Source organism: Alosa alosa, chromosome 6 (assembly GCF_017589495.1).
Source record: "Alosa alosa isolate M-15738 ecotype Scorff River chromosome 6, AALO_Geno_1.1, whole genome shotgun sequence".
Classification (NCBI taxonomy): domain Eukaryota; kingdom Metazoa; phylum Chordata; class Actinopteri; order Clupeiformes; family Clupeidae; genus Alosa; species Alosa alosa.
Window position 1 is genome coordinate 36,024,461 of NC_063194.1, and position 24,644 is coordinate 36,049,104.

The 24,644-nt window shown below is 43.0% G+C and overlaps 1 protein-coding gene across 1 annotated transcript; it reads left to right on the forward strand.

Moving 5' to 3' along the window:
* The first annotated feature begins 3,089 nt into the window (after positions 1 to 3,089).
* LOC125295959 (tumor necrosis factor receptor superfamily member 13B) lies at positions 3,090 to 23,347 on the forward strand. The gene is made up of 4 exons (XM_048245543.1): positions 3,090 to 3,213; positions 4,394 to 4,510; positions 8,095 to 8,337; positions 23,115 to 23,347. Exons 1-4 carry the CDS (start codon positions 3,090 to 3,092, stop codon positions 23,345 to 23,347), a joined length of 717 nt encoding a protein of 238 aa, XP_048101500.1.
* Positions 23,348 to 24,644: the final 1,297 nt, after the last annotated feature.

Consider the following 24,644-nt stretch of genomic DNA (forward strand, 5'->3'; position numbering starts at 1 on the left):
TATGCGAGTGGTCTACTTTTTTCTATTCACTGGCTACTTTCAGCTAACTACACACTGAACAGGTGCAGTGTGTGTGTGTGTGTGTGTGTGTGTGTGCACTACATTTGCAAATGATAGTTTCACTGTTGGCTATTTGTCTTGACATCTACTTCCTGCATGTCTATGTGCATCTATCAGTGTGTGTGTGTGTGTGTGTGTGTGTGAGAGAGAGAGACGAAGGGGGGGGGGGGGGGGGGTCAGAGGAAACACCTTCATCAGAAAATGCATTCGAGTTTTTCATGTTCCTAGACAGCAGTTTACACTTAAAGAATCCAAATTTAAAAAAACCTAAATCATTGATCCAGTTTAATGATTTAGCATTGTACATGTGGATGGATCTGAACATGTGTTCTACACGGCAGCATATAATAGTACCATAGATACATGTTTTCTACACGGCAGCATATTATAATACTACCATAGATCTGAACATGTTTTCTACACGGTAGCATATTATACTACCATAGATACATGTTTTCTACACGGCAGCATATAATACTACCATAGATCTGAACATGTTTTCTACACGGTAGCATATAATACTACCATAGATCTGAACATGTTTTCTACACGGTAGCATATAATACTACCATAGATCTGAACATGTTTTCTACACGGTAGCATATAATACTACCATAGATCTGAACATGTTTTCTACACGGTAGCATATAATACTACCATAGATCTGAACATGTTTTTCTACGGTAGCATATAATACTACCATAGATCTGAACATGTTTTTTCTACGGTAGCATATAATACTACCATAGATCTGAATATGTTTTCTACGGTAGCATATAATACTACCATAGATCTGAATATGTTTTTCGGTAGCATATAATACTACCGGTGAAGCATATAATACTACCATAGATCTGAACATGCTACCACTATATTTTATACTCCTTGGCCCTTGAGAAGTGCCACCCTCTCACGTCATCTCCAACAACAACCTTCGCCAATCAGTACCAAGCAGGGTCGCTTACATTGGTGGAAACCATCTTCCCATCATGCATAAAACTATATGCAAACCTGTCTAATGCATAGGTAACTTATGTAAAATAGTGGTTTTCTGGTTCTTTCCAGTTTGGGGAAATAGGGCCTTCTTATCTGATTCTCTTCCTAGCTGGACAGGCCCTAAATCATAAGACACAGCGGCCTCCTACTCCCTGTTCGGTGCTCACCAGCTTGAGAACACCCCCAAGGTTATCAAGCTGGTGAGTTGGAAAAACAAGGGAGTTTTTCTTTGCTCTTGGGTGCTTCTTGTTGGTGCCCCCCAATCCCAATTCTCCCCCACCTTTCTAATGCAGCCCTTGCCACTTAATCTACTAAACCCCTCTTCTACTGCACTTTTTTGCCCCCCCCCCCATAAATGCACAAATAGGCTGACACCAGACATAATTTCACTGCATTTCTTACATCCAGTAACTATATGCATGTGACAATAAACTTCCTTGTATCCTTGTATCCCCCCCTTCCCTAGACCATGTAAGGAGGAGATGCTCTCATCCTGGTACCCCCAGTACTGTTCCACTCACCCCACTCCTCTGACAGTTGGTCTGGCCTACACAAGATACAATGACCTCACCCTGCTCACAGCAAATGCAGTGGCATTAAGACTTATGACACTCATGACTACATTCTTCTAAAACATGAAAACCAATGCACTAGTATAAACCCTTATGAAACCCATGATTACATCCCTTTAAATCATGAAAATCCACCATATTAGCTGTTTTATAAACACCACTTCACTCAAGTCTCTATCAACACCACTCTACTAAAGTTAGCTGTTTTACAGTTTCTCAGTCACTTTGGTGCTTTTTTCAGATAAGAATGAAAATTCTCATAACTATTAGTTCAACCTCCACAACATTTAGTAATTTGTGCACATCATAGTAGCAATTTCTCCTTCCTCTGAACAAATTGCAAATGCTTTTGGACATGTATCAGTTGCTTTCATTCAATTCTCTGCTGTTTTTTAACATTATCATTTGCTTGTCATGTCAGTCAAAATTAAGTATACTTATGGATGCTGAATAGTTGTTCCCAATAAAACTAATAGTCTTCATTTCATTGCTTGAGTCATTTGACTATCTTGTTCATAAACGATGGTGTCAAGACTTCTCATTTTGATGACGCTGACAGTTTCATTGACATGAATACCTGCTTTTGAGGAATGGACTATCCATTTTGAGCAAGTGACGTGCTTTTGCAGGTCATCCACTAAGTTTTGCAGTTTGCACTAATTGTTTTGAGAATTGCACTAACTTCTGTGCAAATGTTAATAGTGATGTGAGAAAAGCACCAAAGCGACTGAGAAAAACTGTAACTTCGACTTGTTTTATTTGTCATGACTTGAAGTGATTCTGAACAAGACAATGTGTTTGAATGGATACCGTGCGGCTCTCTAGACGCCTGTATGTGTGTGTGTGTGTGTGTGTGTGTGTGTGTACTCTTGCATGCAGAACTAAAGAAGCAGTGACTACTCTGCGTGGAGGGCAATTCCCTGTGGAGTATGCAAATAACACACACACGCATGCATGCACACACACACTCTTTAAATGACAGCGAGATGTGTAGTTAGAGATGTTCGGCTTCAGTACACGAATCAGTCACACAGTTCACATGGCAGCGAGGAGACAATGGGACAGGAGCCACCTCAGTGACCTGCATCACCATGACAACAACACCTTCCCAATGAGACAGCAGCCACCTCAGTGACCTGCATCACCATGACGACAACACCTTCCCAATAAGACGCCAGCCAGTGACCTGCATCATCTCCATTCCTTGTGAGTTTCGGGACTCCTCGTGATGTGAAGCCACTCCTCTGAGTGGCACCAGGTTCAGGATGTCAACTTGTATCATTCAGTGGAACTCTCCTTCAATGGAACTCTACAAAACTAGCATGTCATAGAACTAGTTAGTTTGAACTGTAAGTAAATAACGTTACATAGAACTAGTTAGTTTGAACTGTAACTAAATAGCGTTAAATAGAACTAGTTAGTTCAAACTGTAACTGACGGACACTCACTGTGGACTGTGTGATGGGCGGCTGCATGGAGGGCACGTTCTGGGATGGACTTGTGCAGCGGTGCCTTCCCTGTGAGATGGTCTGCCAGCGCGCCAACACACACACACACGCCCACGCACGGTGCAGCGACTACTGTGGTGAGTGCTACTCAGTCAGCATGTGTGTGTGTGTGTGTCCAGTGTGTGTGTGTGTGTGTGTCTGTCCAACTCTAGTCAGAGAGTCTGTGTGTGTGTTCAACTCTAGTCAGTCAGTGTGTGTGTGTGTGTCCAGTATGTGTGGGTGTCCAGTGTGTGTGTGTGTGTGTCCAGCTCTAGTCAGTCAGCATGTGTGTGTGTGTGTGTGTGTGTGTCCAACAGTCAGTCAGTGTGTGAGTGTGTGTGTGTGTGCCCAATTCTAGTCAGTCAGTGTGAGTATGTGTGTGTCCAACTGTAGTCAGTCAACATGTGAGTGTATGTGTGTGTGTGAGTGTGTGTGTACAACTCTTGTCTGTCAGTGTGTGTGTGTGTGTTTGTCCAACTATAGTCAGTCAGTGTGTGTGTGTGTGTGTGTGTATGTGTATGTCCAACTCTAGTCAGAGAGTTTGTGTGTGTGTGTGTGTGTGTGTGTGTGTGTGTTCAATTCTAGTCAATTTGTGTGTGTGTGTGTGCATGTGTATGTATCCAACTCTAGTCAGACAGTTTGTGTGTGTGTGTGTGTGTGTGTGTATCCAACTCTAGTCAGTCAATGGGTGTGTGTGTGTGTGTACAGTATGTCCAAGTGTAGTCAGTCAATATGTGTGTGTGTGTGTATCCAACTCTAGTCAGACAGTGTGTGTGTGTGTGTGTGTCCAACTCTAGTCAGTCAGTGTGTGTGTGTTTATCCAACTCTAGTCAGTCAGTGTGTGTGTGTGTGTGTGTGTGTCCAACTCTAGTCAGTCAGTGTGTGTGTATGTGTGTGTGTCCAACTCTAGTCAGTCAGTGTGTGTGTGTGTGTGTCCAACTCTAGTCAGTGTGTGTGTGTGTGTGTGTCCAACTCTAGTCAGTCAGTGTGTGTGTGTGTGTGTCAAACTCTAGTCAGTCAGTGTGTGTGTGTGTGTGTCCAACTCTAGTCAGTCAGTGTGTGTGTGTGTGTGTCAAACTCTAGTCAGTCAGTGTGTGTGTGTGTGTGTGTCCAACTCTAGTCAGTCAGTGTGTGTGTGTGTGTCCAACTCTAGTCAGTCAGTGTGCGTGTGTGTCCAGTGTGTGTGTGTGTGTGTGTCCAGTGTGTGTGTGTGTGTGTGTGTGTCCAGTGTGTGTGTGTGTGTGTGTCCAACTCCTCCTCCTCTCTCCTCCTTGGCAGCGTCTCATCGTTGCCGGGCAACTGCTGGTCACTTCTACGATCAGCTGCTGAAGAAGTGCTTCTCTTGTGGCCAGGTGTGTGGATCACACCCTCCTGAGTGTGTGACCGAGTGCCAGGGTAAGTCTACACACACACACTAGAGTGTGGCTACCCGACCCGAGCCCGATGGGTCCCGACTGGACCCGACGGGTCGGGTCGGGTTCGGACAAATATTTAGAAATTATAGTCTGGTTCGGTTCGGGTTCGGACACATGGGGGCGATATGCATTGGAAGCTTTACATTTAAAAGTCCTTATTATGTTGGGTATCCAACAGGTCTGCTTTACATGATGCAAACGTTTGTTTTTTGAGAATAAAGTAAAATGTAAAAAATACCTAATAGCTTTCTTCCTGTGTGCAAGATTTGTTTATCGTGACAACGCATTTCAGGCATATGCCGCCTGAAATGCACACGCGTTGTCACGACTACATAAACAAATGTCTATGCACATTTCGCACATAAGCACAGTCTTGGGTGTATGACGTTAAAAAAAGTTGTTAGCCTATCAGGAGATTTTAAGATTATTTGCGTTGCATACTGTAGTAAAGACGTAGGCTATAAGGTCGTCTCGTTCAACTGGATGATGATTTCCTCGAGTTGCCCCAATTAACGTTGATGCTGCATATCGATCAGTGACAGAGGCACTGTAGTTTCAAAGACTGTTGCAGTTCATTTCAAGACTTTTCGTCAATGGTAAGACAAGAATTCTATTTCAATAGGCTATGCTTGCTTGGGCCTCTTGTGTTAATGTGCGCTGTGTGTGACCTGCTGATTCTGTAGACAATTTGTTGTGTGTTCCGTTTAACCCTTAGAACCCTAAGCTGTTTTTAGGGCATTTTCACTACCTTTATTCATAAGGATTTAATCTGGTCATTGTAAGTGCCACACACACATATTATATATTGTTTTTTTTCATGTATTTCATGTATTAGTACTAGCATTGATTTTATTTTGATTTTTAAAGAATTAAAATATAAAAATCATATTATAAAATTTTTTATATTTTGACCTGTAGCCTATCTCACCACAGCAAGCTCATAGCTCTACATGCATTTCATGTGTGTGTAGGGCAGACTGTCCTGAAACGGGCAATATAATTGCCATGTTGGAGGGATACTCTGGGGCTGAGCCATTTACAGAAATATGTGGTGTGTGATTTACGTAAATAAATGCCATTTTTATTTAGCGATGAAAAAATTACCATTCTATGCCCATATCTGTGACACGAACTGATCTGACCTGATTTGACCCAAGTTTGCCTGTTAGCATGTGTGACTATGGTTTATGCACTCATGATGATTCTCAACTTTTTACTGCATTGCCATGAACAAAGTAAAGGCAAAAAAAGGTGTTTCTTTGTTGAACAAATTGGGATGCAATGTGAGCCTAGAGTAATGGGTGCGCAGGTGAACGCAGAGAAGTATAGACTTTAAATATGATGCAATTTTATTTAATTTCATGATTTTTTTTTATTTTCATACTTGATCGTACAGACAAGTGCGTAGTCTCTTTGGAAAGCCCCACTTCTTCTCTGTCATAAAATAAAGGTTTTATCTCGTTGTGATGAACAGTCGCGGAGCAATGTAACAGAGAAGAAAGGGTGTGTTTTTTGACGCACTTTGCGTCAATCGGGTTCTAAGGGTTAATGGGCTAACGTGAACGTTTAATCACTAGCATGGGAATTACTGAGGCATCATCTGCGTCGGGCTCGGGTCGGGTTCGGACATAAAAATGAAAATGCCTGTTGGGTTCGGGTCGGGTTCGGACGCAACTCTGTCGGACGCGGGCCGGGTTCGGACGCAACTCTGTCGGACGCGGGCCGGGTTCGGACGCAACTCTGTCGGACGCGGGCCGGGTTCGGACAGAAATTTGCGGCCCGATCCGCACTCTAACACACACGCACGCATGCCTACGTACACACACACGCATGCATACGCACACACACACACACACGCGCGCACGCATACGTACACTATACACACGGACACAAACACACACGCCTGCGCATGCACACGTACACACACACACGCACAGATTAATAATAATAATAGTAATATAACAATAAGCTTTATTTATATAGCACCTTTCATACACAGAATGCAGTTCAAAGTTCTTTACATTTGGAGCATTTAACACAATAATAAATGAAAAATAATAAATAAAAAAAATAATAATAATAAATAATAAAACATCAGAGATTTACAATGAAGATGGTAAGACGACAAATACAACAACACACACAATACAACTAATGCAGTGGAAACAGGAAGACCCTGTAAATAGCAGCAGTAGAATGTCAGATAATGTGAAGAAATAGGTAAGATAAAAGTGACAAGACATGATAAAAGTGAGTTAACTAAAAGCTATCATTTGCAGGTTTGTTTTCAGGTCTTTTTTAAAGATATTCACTGAACTCACCTGCTTGATGTACAGAGGCAGGGTGTTCCATAGTTTGGGGGCATAACGGATAAAAGCAGCTTCTCCACTTTGCTTGTGGAGCACTTTGGGTACAATTAAAAGATGAGCATTGGAAGATCTAAGTTTCCTTTGTGGTTGATAAGATATTAAAAGCTCAGAGATATATGAAGGTGCTATGCCATTCAGAGCTTTGTAAGTAATTAACATAACCTTAAAATCAATGTAAAAGTTCAAAGTGTTGTCATTCGCACAGTCCTAAAAGTCTTCATAGAAGAGTCCTTGGCAAGGTAAACTCCAAAAGGAATCCAATGCACTCACCAAATCACAATATCCTCTCCAAGCGACGACACACACTTCATTCAAAGTAGCAAACTCCCGCCACCACCCATGTGTGCTTTACCAGGTTAATGAGCCAAGGAGATAGAGATAGATAGATAGAGAGATAGATACTTTATTGATCCCCAAGGAGATAGAGATAGATAGATAGAGAGATAGATAAATAGATAGATACTTTATTGATCCCCAAGGAGATAGAGATAGATAGATAGAGAGATAGATAGAGAGATAGATAGATAGATAGATACTTTATCGATCCCCAAGGCCTAGAGGTGAGCCAGCGCCCCCTGGTGGATGGGATGTGGAAAATGACAGTGTCATGTCTGATCTGTGCGTCTATCCTTACACACATACACTCTATCTCTCTCCAGAAAGTGTGAGGGAGTACCAGAGTGAGTCTGCACACACACACACACACACACACACATATTTACAGTTAAAAATATACTCATTATTACAATTGGTGGATGTTTTGTCTCATGTCTGAAGAATGACTAAACGTATACAAACATGTGTGTGTGTGTGTGTGTGTGTGTATATGTGTATTAATGTGCATATATGTGTGTGTATTATATGTGTGTACATATGTGTATGTATGTGCATATATGTGTGTGTGTGTATATGTCTGTGTGTATATGTGTGTGTGTGTGTATATATGTGTGTGTGTGTATGTATGTGTGTGTATGTATGTGTGTGTGTATATGTGTGTGTGTGTGTGTATTTGTGCATATATGTGTGTGTGTGTGTATGTGTATGTATATGTGTGTACATGTGTGTGTGTGTGTATGTGTATATGTGTATGTGTGTGTGTATATATGTGTATTAATGTGCATATGTGTGTATATGTGTGTGTGTGTGTGTGTGTATATATATATATATATGTGTGTGTATTTGTATACTTCCTCAGCCCAGACTACAGCTGTGAGTGCTGTGGTGAGCCCTGTGGTGGAGGCTGCAGGTCCGGGCGTGTCCAGCAGGGGGACCTCTGTGCTGGGCGTGTGTGTGCTGGGGGCGTGTGTGGCGCTGATCATCTGCTCCATCAGCCTCCTGCTGCTGCTGCTGCTGCACCGCAGACACACAGCCACCAGGGGGCAGCAGCGAGCAGAGCAGCCACAGCAGCACGCACACCAGAAGGGCCAGGATGTTGAAGGTAGGCACACACACACACACACACACACAAGCACATCCTTTCAATCCCAGTCAGACGGCAATATGTGTGTTTACACTGGTAGTCCCATCCAGCACATGGGTAGCCTGTATGTAGAATACACACACACACACACACACGTTTTTAAAATCATCAGCATATCGTATAGTAGAGTCTTTATTGTCCTATAAGGATATATAACATCATCGGCATATCCCACATAAGCCTTATATAACATGTCATCGGCATATCCCACATAAGCCTTATATAACATCATCGGCATATCCCACATAAGCCTTATATAACATGTCATCGGCATATCCCACATAAGCCTTATATAACATGTCATCGGCATATCCCACATAAGCCTTATATAACATGTCATCAGTGTTCAACGCATGGTTTTGTCCCGTTCAGAGATGCTACGGAGCTTCGGGCCAACACTGTCATTCTTGTTACTGTTATATGTGACCCTGCAAGGCGAAACCAGTTGCTTTGGTAAAATTTACAAAATTAAGTTATTGTGCTCACATGAACGGCCATAAACTAAGCTTTCCAGCGATTTGTATATCGAGGGTATTACCAAAAAGTATTGCTAAGATAACCGCATCAAAAGTTGGCATGGTTCTCCTGTCACGATACGCCAGAAGAGGAGAAAATCACCTTTTTAAGCCGTACGTTTGTTTATCAGGGATTTTCTCAAAATTGCTCTGTGCGCAAAGCGACTGGTTTCGCCTTGCAGGGTCACATATCTGGTCACGTGTGGAACCATGTTTCAAAACATCAGTTTGAAACAATTGTTTTGTTTCCCCAAACAAGATGTTTATTTTTTTCATTAGGATAAAGCAGTAAAGCAAAAAAGTAAATAAATATATATTTATGTTATTTTAATTTTATTAAAGTGCATGAAAATGTGTGTGAGCATTGGTCGAGTTTGCGCTATCAGTCTATATATCAGCCCAATGGCTTTGCGTTAGCACTTTTGGAACCAGACGTGTATCTCGTAAATGACCCCACTAATAATGTCCGGAATGTTACCAAACTTCTACAGTAGTACACAAAGGGTCTCAAAAAACGAGGCGTTGACCAAAAGCTTCTGGGGGTGTGTGTGTGTGTGTGTGTTTGGCTCGCGGTCATCGTGCCAATGACCTAAATTACCCTCGTTTCATTATTCCTTTTCTCCATGTGTGTGTGTGTGTGTATACATATATATGTGTGTGTGTGTGTGTGTTTACATATATGTGTGTGTGTGTGTGTGTTTACATATATATGTGTGTGTGTGTGTGTGTTTACATATATATGTGTGTGTGTGTGTGTGTGTGTTTACATATATATGTGTGTGTGTGTTTACATATATTTGTGTGTGTGTGTGTGTGTGTGTGTGTATGTTTCCATATGGGCGTGTGTGTGTGTGTGTGTGTGTTTACATATATATGTGTGTGTGTGTGTGTTTACATATATCAAAGTCAAAGTCAGCTTTATTGTCAATTTCTTCACATGTTCCAGACATACAAAGAGATCGAAATTACGTTTCTCACTATCCCACGGTGAAGACAAGACATATTTTACCAATTTAAGTCCACAGACAAACATAACATTCAAGTAAAACAAAAAAGTCCAGTAAACAAGAGGGCACATATAATAATGAAAAAAATAAGAGCAACAAAATCCTATTGAAATTGTGCATAGACAGTCAATAAAACACTAGTGCAAAGTCAGGCCAATAAAAAGGCTTGCCTATAGTTCTGTTTGATCCTAAGTAAGAAAGAAAGTGGCATAGTGGTGCAAGTTATGTAAGAGCAGCAGAAGTGTTGTGTTTTTCAGGACAACAACAACAAGTTGTAAGTGTACAAGTGTGCAAGTGTGCAAGTGGGGTAGATGCAGGCAGCCATTGTGGGTCCAATGTCCAGGATGTTATGTAGCTGAGGGTGGAGGGGAGAGAGTTCAGCATCCTTACAGCTTGGTGTATGAAGCTGTTGGTGAGTCTGGTAGTCGCGGGGAGGCGAGGCTTCTGTACCTCTTCCCAGAGGGCAGTAGATCAAACAGATTGTGAGCGGGGTGACTTGCATCACTCACAATTTTACGCCTCATGCCCGAGGGGGGTGGGAGGTGTAAATGTCCTTCAGGGAGGGGAGGAAGCACCAATAATCCTTCCAGCTGTGTTCACTATATGCTGCAGGGCTTTCCTGTTGTATTCAGTGCAGCTTCCTCCACACAGCTATTGCCAGCTGGAGAGGATGCTCTCAATGGTGCCTCGGTGCAGAATGTGGTCATGATGGCTGGTGGAGCACTTGCCGCCTGAGTTTCGCGAGGAAGTACAGGCGGCGCTGAGCTCTCTTCGCCAGTGATGCAGTGTTGGTGGTCAGAGAGGTCTTCACTGATGTGCACCCCCAGGAATTTGGTGCTGCTCGCTCTCTCCACCACAGCACCGTCGATGGTCAGTGGCAGGTGTTGGGTGTGACCTCTCCAGGAAGTCAACAACAATCTCTTTGGTCTTGCTGACGTTCCAGCAGGAGGTTGTTGTCCCTACCCACGTGGTCAGATGGTAGAGCCTCAACCTGTATTGAGTCTATTAAGCCCTTGGTGATGAGACCCACCAGAGTTGTAATTGCCAGCAAATTTCACTATGTGATTGTTGCTGTAGGTTGCAGTGCAGTCATCCGTCAGCAGGGTGAAGAGCAGCCGGACTGAGCACGCAGCCTTGGGGCCCCGTGCTCAGTGTGATGCTGCTTGAGGTATTGTTGCCAACCGCACTACTTGGGGCCTCTGACAGTGGAAGTCCAGTAGCCAGTTGCAGTGTAGGTACTGAAGTCCCAGTTTGTCAAGTTTGCAGATGAGTTGTTGTGGTATTATGGTGTTGAATGCAGAACTGAAGTCTATAAACAGCAATCTCACATATGAGTTTTTTTTTTCCAGGTGGGTGAGGGCTGGGTGGAGGGGCACATTGCATCCTCTGTGGGCTGGCTCGGGTATATGCAAACTGGAGGGGTCCAGGGTGGGGGGGAATGGATTTGATATGTGACATGACAAGCGCTCAAAGCACTTCATGATGATGGGTGTCAGTTACAGGGCATTAATCATTGAAGCAGGATGGAGCAGTTTTCTTCAGCACAGGTATGATGGTGGCAGCTTTGAAACATGATGGGACGATGGTTTGCTTCAGGGAAGTGTTAAAGATGTCTGTGAAGACATCCTTAAGTCTCCCTCGCCAGTCCTTCCAGCTTAACGACCTGGGGATGTTGTCTGGACCTGTTGCCTTACGGTGTTGATAGCAGCAAGTGTCCTCTTCCACGCTGTGACAAAGAGGCACAGGGGCTGCTCATGTAGAGGGGATGGGTCTTCTGTGGGCAAGTGCTGTTTTGTGCTTCAAAGCGAGCAAAGAAGCGGTTCAGATTGTTGAGCAGAGGGATGTTGCTCTCACAGCTCTGTGCCTTGGGCTTGTAGTCCGTGGAGGGCCTGAATGCCCTGCTGGCTAGGCTTTGTGCGTTCCTGCTGTCTTTGAAGTGGGTGGTTATCTTGTGAGTGTATTCCTTTTTGCTTCCTTGATGCCACGGGACAGGTTGGCTCTCGGGCTGTTCTCATGCCAGCTTCATCCCCAGCTCTGTAGGCTTTTGTCTCTGGCCTCAGCAGCCTAGGGACATCCCTGTCAGCCATGGCTTCCAGTTAGCCCGAGTGATGATGTCTTTTGTGTGGGTCACATCATCGATGCACTTGGTGATGTAAGAGGTTACAGTGTCTGTATACTCCTCTATGTCTGTCCGGTTGTTGTAAGTGGCTGCCTGCTTAAAAAACATTTCCCAGTCTGTTGTGTCAAAGCAGTCTTGAAAAGAGCATCGGGAGGCTCCCCTCAGGCCACACTTTTTACCTGCTTACGAACCGGTTTGTTCGCTTACCTTGTCTGTATATCGGGCATTAGCATAACAGTGATATGGTCTCGAAAGTCCAATGTGGGGGGGGGGTGGCTTTGTATGCTCCTTTGTGTGTAGTGTAGACCAGGTCCAGGATGTTATCTCCTCTTGTTGGAAAATCAACATGCTGGTGTAGCTTTGGAAGTACAGTTTTGAGATCAGCATGGTTAAAATCTCCGGTGAAGATGGTGAAACCGTCTGGGTGTGCTGTCTGTTGTTCACTGACAGCCTGGTACAGTTCACTAAGAGCGTTCTTATCGCTGTTGTTGTTGGTAGGCGGGATGTATATACTAACTAGCAGAATCGCAGTAATTTCCCTTGGCAGGTAAAAAGGACTGGCACGCATGATCATAAACTCCGCCAGTGGTGAGCAGTGTTTGCATACTACTACAGTGTCCGGCACCATTCAGTCACGGATGTAAAACAGATTCCTCCTCCCGTGATTTGCCTCCCTTTACAATGGCCCGGTCTGCTCGATAGCATGCTAGCTGCTCAGTTGTACAGCAGAGTCGGAATGTTGTCATTTAACCAAGTCTCAGTGAAGGCGAGCACACAGCAGTTACTCACTGTCGGTTCGCGATCTCAGCAGTCATTATGTGATCCATTTGTTGTCCAGTGATCGTGCATTTGCCAGGAGAATGGATGGGTATGGCTGGGGCGAGTTGGGTTGGCCGCTAGCCTGGCCCGGGCGCCTCTCCGCTTGCCCTTCTTCTGCTTCCTGCACACCGCTTTCTTTCCGGGGGAGGAGTAGCAGGCTAGTCCGGTAAGTTGTTGCAGGCGGAGTAGTCCGAGTTCCTTTAAGCGCTCTGTTGCAAAGTCCAGAGCGGCTGTAAACTTGCTTTGCAGATGTCAATAAAAATCTGCCTGCTGTACTTGTAGTGCGGCGTAGTAAAGGCAGAGGCGAACACGTAAAACTTTCGGACAAACACTTTTTAAGCGAACAAAACACCGCACGGTTGGGACAGAGAGAGGTCGCTGCGTTAATACTGGCGCCGCCATCTTGGATCATTCCAAGATATGTGTGTGTGTGTGTGTTTACATATATATGTGTGTGTGTGTGTGTATGTGTGTGTTTACATATGGGCGTGTGTGTGTGTGTGTTTACATATATGTGTATGTGTGTGTGTATGTGTTTACATATGGGTGTGTGTGTGTGTGTGTTTATATATATATGTGTGTGTTTGTGTGTGTTTACATATATATGTGTGTGTGTGTGTGTGTGTGTTTACATATGGGCGTGTGTGTGTGTGTTTATATATATGTGTGTGTGTGTGTGTGTTTTACATATATATGTGTGTGTGTGTGTGTGTGTGTTTACATATATATGTGTGTGTGTATGTTTACATATGGGCGTGTGTGTGTGTGTGTGTGTGTTTACATATATATGTGTGTGTGTGTGTGTGTGTGTGTGTGTATGTTTACATATGGTGTGTGTGTGTGTGTATGTGTTTACATATATGTGTGTGTGTGTGTTTACATATGGGGTGTGTGTGTGTGTGTGTGTATGTGTTTACATATATGTGTGTGTGTGTGTTTACATATGGCGTGTGTGTGTGTGTATGTGTTTACATATGGTGTGTGTGTGTATGTGTTTACATATGGGTGTGTGTGTGTATGTGTTTACATATGGGCGTGTGTGTGTGTTTACATATGGGGTGTGTGTGTATGTTTACATATGGGCGTGTGTGTGTGAGTGTGTATTTACATATGGGTGTGTATGTATGTGTTTACATATGGGCGTTTGTATGTGTGTGTGTGTGTATGTGTTTACATATGCGCATGTGTGTGTGTATGTGTTTACATATGGGCATGTGTGTATGTATGTGTATGTTTACATATGGGCATGTGTGTGTATATGTTTTTACATATGGGCGTGTGTGAGTGTGTGTGTGTGTATACATATGCGGCGTGTGTGTATGTGTGAGTGTATGTTTACATATGGGCATGTGTGTGTGTGTGTTTACATATGGGTGTGTGTGTATGTGTGTTTACATATGGCGTGTGTGTGTGTGTGTGTATTTACATATGGGCGTGTGTGTGTGTATATTTACATGTGGGCGTTAGTGTTGCATGGTGTATCGATACTTTAAGGGTATCACGATGCCTTCACGCAAAAAACGATATGATTTCCGGCGTTTTTAGAATCGATACTTTATTAAAATAATAACGTTCTGTGTCTGTGTGGACTGCTCCCACTCTCCATGCTCCTTGCACGCATCTAGGCAAGTGGGCGTGTCAAGCAGACAGCTCTGAGTGAGTGAGTGGGCAGCCAACGTCAACATAGTTCTTTGCCGACAGTCCTCGGCTTGTGGATAAAACAAAAGGTGAAGTGAAATCTGGAACTATTTCGGATACACCGCGGATAGTGAAGGCCATCAGGTACACAGAGGCCCGTTTGTAAAATATGTTTCAGAGTCAGTCAAAAGCAGTAGGCTACGCATAGAACTTGGCTAAGCACCTTGCAGACATATCCCAACATTTTTAAAGAGTTCAAAGAACGACAGGTTAACGAATATTCTAGAAAACACCACTACATGATTAGTGCCAAGTTCATCTCTTCAGTTTTAGCCTAGCCTAACTGAAACTGGTTTTCTGGGTTAAAGCGAACCTTCCTTCATCAGTGAATTTTGAGGAGACATAACGACTGATCATAGTGTGCTAACGTGATGAAAACGTAATGTTCACGCTAGTATAACTGTACCATAACTTGCAAACGATCTATTTAATATTCGGTCTGTACTACTGGTAATGTTTGTCATGGCATGTAGACTGCAATTTGTTTAATAATTATTGCCCAGATGTAGGATAGGCTTCCCGAAATGCGCTAATTAAAGCCCACAGCATAGACTAAATGCCCACAGCAATACCACTGCAGCGTGTTGAGTCCTAATAATAATTGTTATTTTGCTTTAATCACCCCTCTCTTCAGTTAAGATGTTCAGAACTGCACCAAATTTTATGTGTATGATTAACCTGACATTCTCTGGGGGTAGAATTTCATCCATGGGGGGGGTCTAAAAAAATTAAGTTATGTGTACATTTAGTGACTGTACACTCATTGGCCTGTAGATGGTGGTGCACACATATACACACGCACACACACACACAGGCACGCACATACCATCGGTATCGGCAATTAGAACGGCCGATACATAATTACAAATTCAGTAGGATTAAAGAAAAAACAAATACTCATCATAATAATTTGGCTGCATTTCCAGTATTGGCGTTACGTAGATATAGATAGATAGATAGATAGATAGATAGATAGAGATACTTTATTGATCCCTAGGGGAAATTCAAGGTCACAGTAGCATACAGACATACACACACACATTCACTAACAGCAGAAAAAGTAATTAAAAGTATATAATATTAAAAAAAAAACACAACTAAGCAATAAGGACTGTAGAAGATAAAGAATATACTAAATATACTAAAATACACATTATACTAAATAAAACTTAATCTAAGTCAATTCTAAAAAACAGTATCCACATAGTGGGTGATTAATCCATCAGGTGCGCTTGCAATGACTGAAGCAGGGACTGAGCCTGTGGTCCTCTGTGCATAGTAAGGTAAGGCGATATAAAATATTTTTCTGAATGACTGATATTTATGACAGCACACTTTATGCAGATTAGCCTATAGCCTAGGCCTGCTATTTTTTATTACAACTCTACCTCTTTAATTCAGCTGTCTGGTTGAAGCCTGGAAATATTGTAAACAAAGTAGCATAGTTGGCTAGCTTAGCCTATCATAGTCTACTGATTGGACTGTTCAATTTTCCCATGTGTGTTTAAGTTTCAAGGTAATACTTGTTCTCCTTGGGACAGGCCCTTTTGGGAAACGTTGGTATTGAGATGATCAGTCAACTTCAATGCAAGAGTTTTAAACAAATATGTGCAGCATGCTAATGATGCTAAGCGGATTTAATAGTAATTTAGCTAGTCGTCTTCTATGCGTCCTTGCTTTCACGATTGTGAATGTTTTATTTAAGTCGCGTGTGTTCATTGAGCAGGAGCTCGGGAGGGAGAGTGAGAGGGAGCGCGAGAGAGAGCGGGCAAGGAGAGGGGGTTTACTTCTATACTGTTTGGTAAAGTTGCACACACAGTCTACAAGGAAGCAAGGAGAGGTATGAAATTATTATTTATTTATTTGTTTGTTTTTGGACAACGTAGGCTACCAATAAGTAAAGCGGGAGATGCAAAGCAGTGCGTGAAACACTAGAAAGGTGTGTCGCGATTCTGCCTTTTCACACCGCGACACAGTACCGTTGATATGAATGTTGCGATTTCGGTTTTGAATCGTATATCGTTACAGCCCTAATAAATAACTATATTAAGAAAGGTATAAGTGTGGTCACAGTTCGGCTGTGGCATGGAGGGAGGGGTTGTGCATATGTGCTAATAAAGCACGCAAACAGTGAGGCAGAAGACAATGGTAAAGTGGCTAGTGGACAGACAGTTCAAGACATGGAGGTGGTGAAGAGGTAGACAGACTATGCGGAGAAGTCTATTTCTCCTCTTCCCTTAAGTGATGCATTGAACAGTTCAATGGCCCTGGGGACGAATGACTTCCTCAGTCTGTCTGTTGTGCAAGGCAGTGAGCGAAGTCTCCAGCTGATCAGGCTCTTCTGCTTAACAATAGTGCACGTAGTCGTTTGTCCACCAGATGGCGCATCGTTGCAGTGAGACATAATTTTGTTGGAAGTTAATCTAAAGTGGGTTGGAAAGACAATACACTTCCTACAAGGACAAGACTATAGTTTACCACAGAGAAATTGATAACAGCACTAATTGTATCTTTCGACTGTCATCTCATTTGCTTATGACCATAACCTAGGCTACTAACAGGAGCTAAGTGAGTTAGCCACAACACGTTAAGCTCACGTGATGGTTTTTTTAATGGAAAATATATAGGCTACCTGAAAGATAACCTGTCTATGATGCATCCTAAACACCGGGCTGGGACATTTCTGCTCAAAGTCTCAAAAGCATCTGAGTCAACATTCATTCAAGAAAAACACCCATATAGGCTACTTCAATCCTCTATTTTTTAAAGGTGATTCAAGTAAGGAAGAGCATGGCTCAAAGTAAAGTAACTAGGACTGAAACTACATAAATTCGTCAAAGTGAATAATTTGTGTCAACTCGCCGCAATGTAGATTTATTAACGCACCTGTGATGATCTACATCTCTATTTAAACCAAATGTTTTAGAGCGCACGTTGAGAGATGTATCCAGGGCAGGGCTGGACATATATTTGTTGCACATGCTACAAAAATCATTCTTTGCGATGGATGATTTAGTACCAATGTTACACCGGTCCGATACAGTTTTGCCTATGGCTATACGTGAGACTGAGACGCTTTTTGTTTGTTCAAAGTGCGTGTTTAGGGTGTGAGAGGGGAGTCGATGTGCTTTGATTCCAGCTTGGTAGTTGTAGTCTATGTGATTAAAAAACACGTGTGTGAAGTATCCAAACAATGATAACGCTTTCATTGGCTGCTATAGCCACAGACCTTGAGCTACTGTACAGTGGGTTGGGTTCCATTTAGAAGTGTCCACTTCATTCGCGCTTTCCGTGATTAACACAGCTGCGTGAAATGTATTACTACTGATATGCAAAACTATTAACTTTTCGCCAAGAGGTGGCAGCTTAAGTCCGCTTGATACTGTAAGCCATTGGTTCCCAAAGGAGATTTTATTTTGGTCGCCAGCATAGCCTAGTGACAATTTATGTTGTGTAATAGGCCTAGCATAGGGCCTACCTTATATAGCTTATAGTTTGTTAACAGTCACGGTTTTGTCATAACTCCTCTATGCATTTTGCATTTAGAATAGCTTTGAAACCGGGGCTTAACACATCCACGACTGCCCCCCTGCGATATCTCAATCGCAAAATTAAACAATATTTCTATCGGGCGCCTACCATGGACTAGGCTGGGTGAACTCTGATTTCTTTTTCGATTTCTTAAAAGATTGAGCTTGGTCTGGCGAAAGCCAGACTAACCATGGACCTCATAGTTGCAAAATGCAAGGGAACATGAATCAGCCTATTATTTGCACGAACAATAACGGACGGTAGCTCTTCAACTTGGCCCGTTAAAATATGTATGAACAGTCTAGCAACGCATTTCATGAAGGCCCTTTTGGACATGTCAGTTATTTGCACCACTGGGTAAAACTGAATTTTGTTTTAGACTACTGGTATTTAATTTGTGCATTGACAATAAAGCTGAATATCATATGAACTAGATGACTAAACTTATGCATATGTAGAAGAAGAAACATTCACAAAAATCCATGACCTCTCTTCTTGATAGCTGTTGAAAACTGCATGGAACTGACAGGGATTGTTTTGTTTAATAATAAATAAATACATTATGCTGCTACCTTTTGCTTTTACCAAATACAATGTAGCCTACAGGTGTACCTTTTCATCAGTCCAGTTGCAATGGATGGACTGTGATGGACTGCCCTACTTGTGATTGTTTAGAGATTTTAAAAGTTTTATAACAATGCTACAAATATTTTGGCAAGTGCTACAAATCTATTCACCTTTGCAGCGCCAGTAGGCTACTTTGTGTGCGGCCCGCACACACACACATTCCAAACAAGCATACACAAAAGTTTCAAGAGTGGGGGATGGAGTAGAAGATGGAGACAAATTCATTAATATGATTTATTTTCGCAGAATGGATGTACAGGACTGAGCGGTGGTCATATTTTGTACCGCTATGCGGTACATCTAGTTATGTTGGAAGTTTAGAAGGTTAGAAACCAGAATTGACCTGCACACTACAAAAGTGCACCAAAATCAACACAAATACAATTAATTTGAATAATGCGAGAATGTCTTGTTTTGACTGATGGCAGGGAGCCTTGCATCGTGTGTGCATTCAAATTAACAGGGTTTGCAAACGTGATCTCATGTTTGGTTAGTTCGCGTTTTAGACTATTTTATCCATTGCTAAATCCATTGCCAACCTGGTGCCTTGCACTGGGTGTTCATTCAAAATAACATGGTTTGCAAACGTGATCTCATGTTTGTTTTAGACTACTTTATCCATTGCTACTAGCTGGTTCTGTAACCCATTACAGATAGTTTTGATGAGTCATTAGCACTGCAGGCTCAGATCAGTGACCGTGACAGGGGGGAGGGTTGATCTTAATGTCATGTAAATGAGGACCATTGTGTTCCCCTCCCATGGATTGAGGGAGAAAGTAGTCAAATTGAAAAGCCTGAATTCTCCGTTTACACGACGCCGCCGGGTGGATTTTCTCTAGACTGTGCTGTGGAGTAAGTCCTCTAGACTAACCCCCTGTGCAGTAAGTCCTCTAGACTAACCCCCTGTGCTGTGCAGTAAGTCCTCTAGACTAACCCCCTGTGCAGTAAGTCCTCTAGACTAACCCCCTGTGCTGTGCAGTAAGTCCTCTAGACTAACCCCCTGTGCAGTAAGTCCTCTAGACTAACCCCCTGTGCAGTAAGTCCTCTAGACTAAGAGGCCGTTTACACGACGCCGCCGGGTGGATTTTCTCTTTCCGCTTTCACACCTTTAACGACTCAGTACACACAGAGGTGTAACCGGCTAAATGTGCTGTAGTGCATATGCCAGACCAGTCGATGGCGCCGCTGTGCAGAAGCTTCACGATAATTTTGGCGTGAATCGCTGAAGAAGAAAAACATTGTTGAAACAGTTTGTTAAGCCAGAGAATGTCTAATAAGTGCTCTGGTTAAGCCGTCGCATGAAATAAGGAGACTACAGACAATTAGGTTTTCAATTCAACTGTTAAACTAATAAAGTTCATTTTCAAGGTATGTGACTGCTATGTGCAATTTCAAATGCTTTGCCTACGCATTGCATTAGGTCTGAGCACCACTGGAGAAAACACTAACATGCAGTAAGCTAATGTTTAACTAAGTTAAGCTAACGTGTGCTTCTAACTTAGCCACTAAAAGCTTATAGGCTCTATTGTGCACATAAATCATGACAGGGGAAAGAAAAACATTTTAATATGATAAATAAATGGTTTGGTTTGTTTTGACAAGCAACATGTCAGGTCGAGTGCTGTGGCTGAGTTGAGAGGTGGGGCTATGTCGTCATGAAGTTGCCGGGCTTCGCGACCTACAGGCCTACACGGCGAAAAGTTAGCCGGCGGTTTCAAAAGTTCCCGCCTGGAAGCCGGTTTCAAAAGCTATCGGTTTCAGTCTCCTAAACTGCCGGCGTCGTGTACATGCAAGACGTAACCGTTAACAAAACCTCACCGGTTTCACAAAAAACGGCGTCGTGTGCACGGCCCCTCAGCTTGTAGGTTTGAGATGTGTATACTTTAAAATGGCTACAACTTATTCAAATATTATCAGATCTCCATGAGTGAGACATCATTGGCTTAGAAACTACACTTTCAGAATCTGTGAATAACTCAAAATGTCTCTGGGGAGACATGTGCCTGGTTTTGCCATGCCTGGTCACAAATGACTCAATACACTTGGAGGTCTGCGTCCTTTCTTTTCCAGATATTTTAGGATTTCGCCGTGGTATCGTTTGAGTATCGAGCATCGAGATATTTATGGCAGGTATCGTATCGAAGTCATAATTTTGGTATCGTGACAACACTAGTGGGCGTGTGTGTGTATGTGTTTACATATGGGCGTGTGTGAGTGTGTATGTGTGTTTACATATGGGCGTGTGTGTATGTTTACAGTACATATGGGCGTGTGTGTATGTTTACATATGGGCGTGTGTGTGAGTGTGTATTTACATATGGCCGTGTGTGTGTGAGTGTGTATTTACATATGGCCGTGGGTGTATGTGTGTTTATATATGGGTGTGTGCGTGAGTGTGTATTTACATATGGCCGTGTGTGTGAGTGTGTATTTACATATGGCCGTGTGTGTGTGAGTGTGTGTTTACATATGGGCGTGTGTGTGAGTGTGTATTTACATATGGCCGTGTGTGTATGTGTGTTTATATATGGGTGTGTGTGTGAGTGTGTATTTACATATGGCCGTGTGTGTGAGTGTGTATTTACATATGGCCGTGTGTGTATGTGTGTTTACATATGGGGCCCTATCATGACAGTCAAAAGCGCATCGTCACTCGTCAAAAGCTTTTTTAAATTTAGTAGGATGTCCAGTCCACACATGGGAGGGTTTTCATTATCAAACGTCAAGCGCATGGCGCAACAAGGTGTTCCTAGGTTTTTTAATCAGTCATGGGTGTGTTTGGGGCGTAACATCATTTAAACCAATGAGAATGACATCTGTCATTCCCTTTAACGGCGCAAAGCGCGATGTCAAATAAATGCATCGGTATTTTGACATTCAACGGCTGCTTGCGAGACCGAATGGAATGCTTTGCTAAAACCTAGCATAGCCTTCACTAAACCATGCTTTACTAAAACCTAGCATAGCCTTCACGCATTTGCACTCCTCTATTATTTGAACTCATTGGCAAAGTGAAACTAACTTCACCATTGTGTCAGTCAACGACAAGACAGTTATATGCAGTTACTTTCACTATTGACTGACAATGGGTTACCATCGAAAACATAGGCTGGAAAAAGCAACACTTACCCTAATGTTGCTCAAATGACTGAATAAAACAACATTTATCCTACAGAGGAGTTGCTTATATCTCGTGACAGTGCGTCTTCAGCTGTGCTCCATACGTGTCTCTCGCCTCTCCCCTAATCACTTTTAACCGTCATTACCAATTTGCACATGATGGTGAATAACTTCTCATCATGAGATGTACAGTATTTCGTAATATCTTTATTCTAATTTTGTTTCCCATTGTAATCGTACAATTTGTAATGTTTTGCATGGACGTGCGCTGGTGTGCGTTCATGGATGTGTCCAATATGACTGTTGACGATGCGCTCTTAAAATAACATATAAACAACTGGCCATAGACTTCTGACCAGGGGCCTATTGCACAAAACTAGGATAAGGGATTAAGCTGGGATATCTTGGTTATCCTGGCTCAATTTATCCGTGATCCAGTTGCACAAAAGCGGGATAGGGGGCAGCAGGATATGTTATGGTATAAGTTACCATGGCGATTTATTCTGTGGAGCTAGCCTGCTCCAGACCAGGCTAAATTCCAGGATCTATTTAATCTCATCCCTTATCTCAGTCAGCAGTCACCACAAACAGAAACCAATAGTTATTCCACTGCCCACTACACATTGTTATCACATATACCTAGACCCACTGTCATTATTTAAACGTTTGTGATCATTAATTAACTCTTACATACTCACCATTCCCGACCTGTCATGCGACAACGTGACGTCACGGGAGTGCCTAACCATTTCGCGCGTGGTGGTCGCGGCACTAGCTGCAATATTCTCCTAAACAGAGGTGTTGCTGTTGTGAAAAGGCTATCGCTACCCACTTCACACCGTAGAAGAAGCAATGAAGCCGCTTAGTTGCCATGGTGAATCAGTGAATCTGTGATCGGTGGCGGGTCTATTTGAGGGAGCCGTGGAGCAAGACTTATCCAGGATAGGTTTCACCTGGCTTGATGAATCCGTGTCTGCTCATCCTGGCTTACTCAAGAAAACCAATTAAGCCTGTACGCTCTTGTTTTGGATTCATTGAGCGCAGCTCAGTAACTTATCCCGGATGTCTTAATTCTGCTTTTGTGCAATAGGCCCCTGGTGTACAATAGCAATTTTTAGACAATGCGCTAAGCCACTCCCTAAGTTGTTAATTGCCACACCCCTGGGTGCATTGTTTAAAAAAATAAACGTGCAAAATAAGGAATTCAACTTTGCACGGGTGGAAAACGAGTTTTACGCCATGCGCCAGGGTGCAAAATATAGTCCATGGGTGTGTGTGTGTGTGTGTGTGTGTGTTTAGGTCAGCAGTGGTGTTGGGCTACTGAGACGTGTGTCCACTGCTTTCCTGAGTCTGGGAAGGCCACACCCACTCCACACCGATTGGCTGGATTCCAGAACCCCACCTCCAATGGACCCCTCCTCCTGCAGGACAACTGTTGCCATGCCAATGTAGACAGCCCCAAACAACAGTCTGAAAAACTCAGTCCGAGTCCCGTCCACATCATCTGCTCCCCAGAGCAGAACAGCCTGTAGCTGTGTGTGTGTGTGTATGAGAGATATATTGAGTGCATGTGTACATGAGACTGTGTGTTTGTGCGAGTGAGATTATCTGTGTGTGAGAGAATGTGTTTGTGTGAGAGAGAGTGTGCGTGTGTGTCTGTGTGTGTAAACAGTTCTGCACAATAGAGAGTTGGATCTGGCAGCTGTGCAGCTTCCTTCCTGTTCAACCTAAATGGACTTCATGGAGTCCAAACGTCAGTTATACCAGATGGTGCGTTATTAAGTCAGTTATGTCGGATGGTGCGATATTAAGTCAGTTATGCCAGTATAGGTATAAGTATATATACTTTTTTGATCCCGTGAGGGAAATTTGGTCTCTGCATTTATCCCAATCCGTGAATTAGTGAAACACACACAGCACACAGTGTACACACAGTGAGGTGAAGCACACACTAATCCCGGCGCAGTGAGCTACCTGCATCAACAGCGGCACTCGGGGAGCAGTGAGGGGTTAGGAGCCTTGCTCAAGGGCACTTCAGCTGTGCCTACTGGTCGGGGTTCGAACCGGCAACTCAACGGTTACAGGTCCGAAGTGCTAACCAGTAGGCCACGGCTGCCCTAGATGGTGCGTTAAGTCAGTTATGCTGGATGGTGCGATATTTTCTGAGCACTTTCAAGGATCTTCCTAAATCTTGGCACAGTTAACAGCCAGATGAACTGATTAGGTCTTTAAGGTCACATTCTCATCAAACCTGGTGAGGCCAGATGAACTGATTAGCTCTTGAGGGTTGCGGATAATACACAGCACGGTCTACTTCCAGGCGATCTTCTGCTTCTTCCCATAATGCAATTCTCTGTGAGCACCTCAACCATGACCACTGGCTCACTTCCATCAAACATCTTCAAATCTCTCTTGACGCTAAATCAGGCACCTCTCTTTACACTGTACCCAGCCTCCACCATCCACCGCCTTTACCAACAGTATGCCTCTGTGTGTTACTATCAGTGTGTAACTCTGTATGTAACTCTGTGGGCTGTGGACATAAGTTGACCTTGACCTTTAATTGCATGACCTGTATGAGTTCCCAATCAGGTGTGATGTGTTCTAAATATATAATAGTCAAAATGATGATAAAGTATGATCAAGTATGATGATGTGTCATACATGTATAATAATAATAATAATCAGGTGTGATGTGTTCTAAATATTTATTATACGGCTCTTCAGAGTTCATGTGAATGGGCCTTCCGAAGGTTCAGAAGTATGTTAAATCCATTTATTATACGGCTCTTGACTTGAATGGGATTTCCCAACGTTCTACGGTAAATC

Bases quoted from the DNA above. Each gene is read 5' to 3' on its own strand.
- LOC125295959 (XM_048245543.1), top strand. From the start codon at position 3,090: ATGGGCGGCTGCATGGAGGGCACGTTCTGGGATGGACTTGTGCAGCGG. The intron at 4,511-8,094 runs GTAAGTCTACAC...ATACTTCCTCAG, and splicing joins GTGTGTGACCGAGTGCCAGG to CCCAGACTACAGCTGTGAGT. The intron at 8,338-23,114 runs GTAGGCACACAC...GTGTGTGTTTAG, and splicing joins GAAGGGCCAGGATGTTGAAG to GTCAGCAGTGGTGTTGGGCT.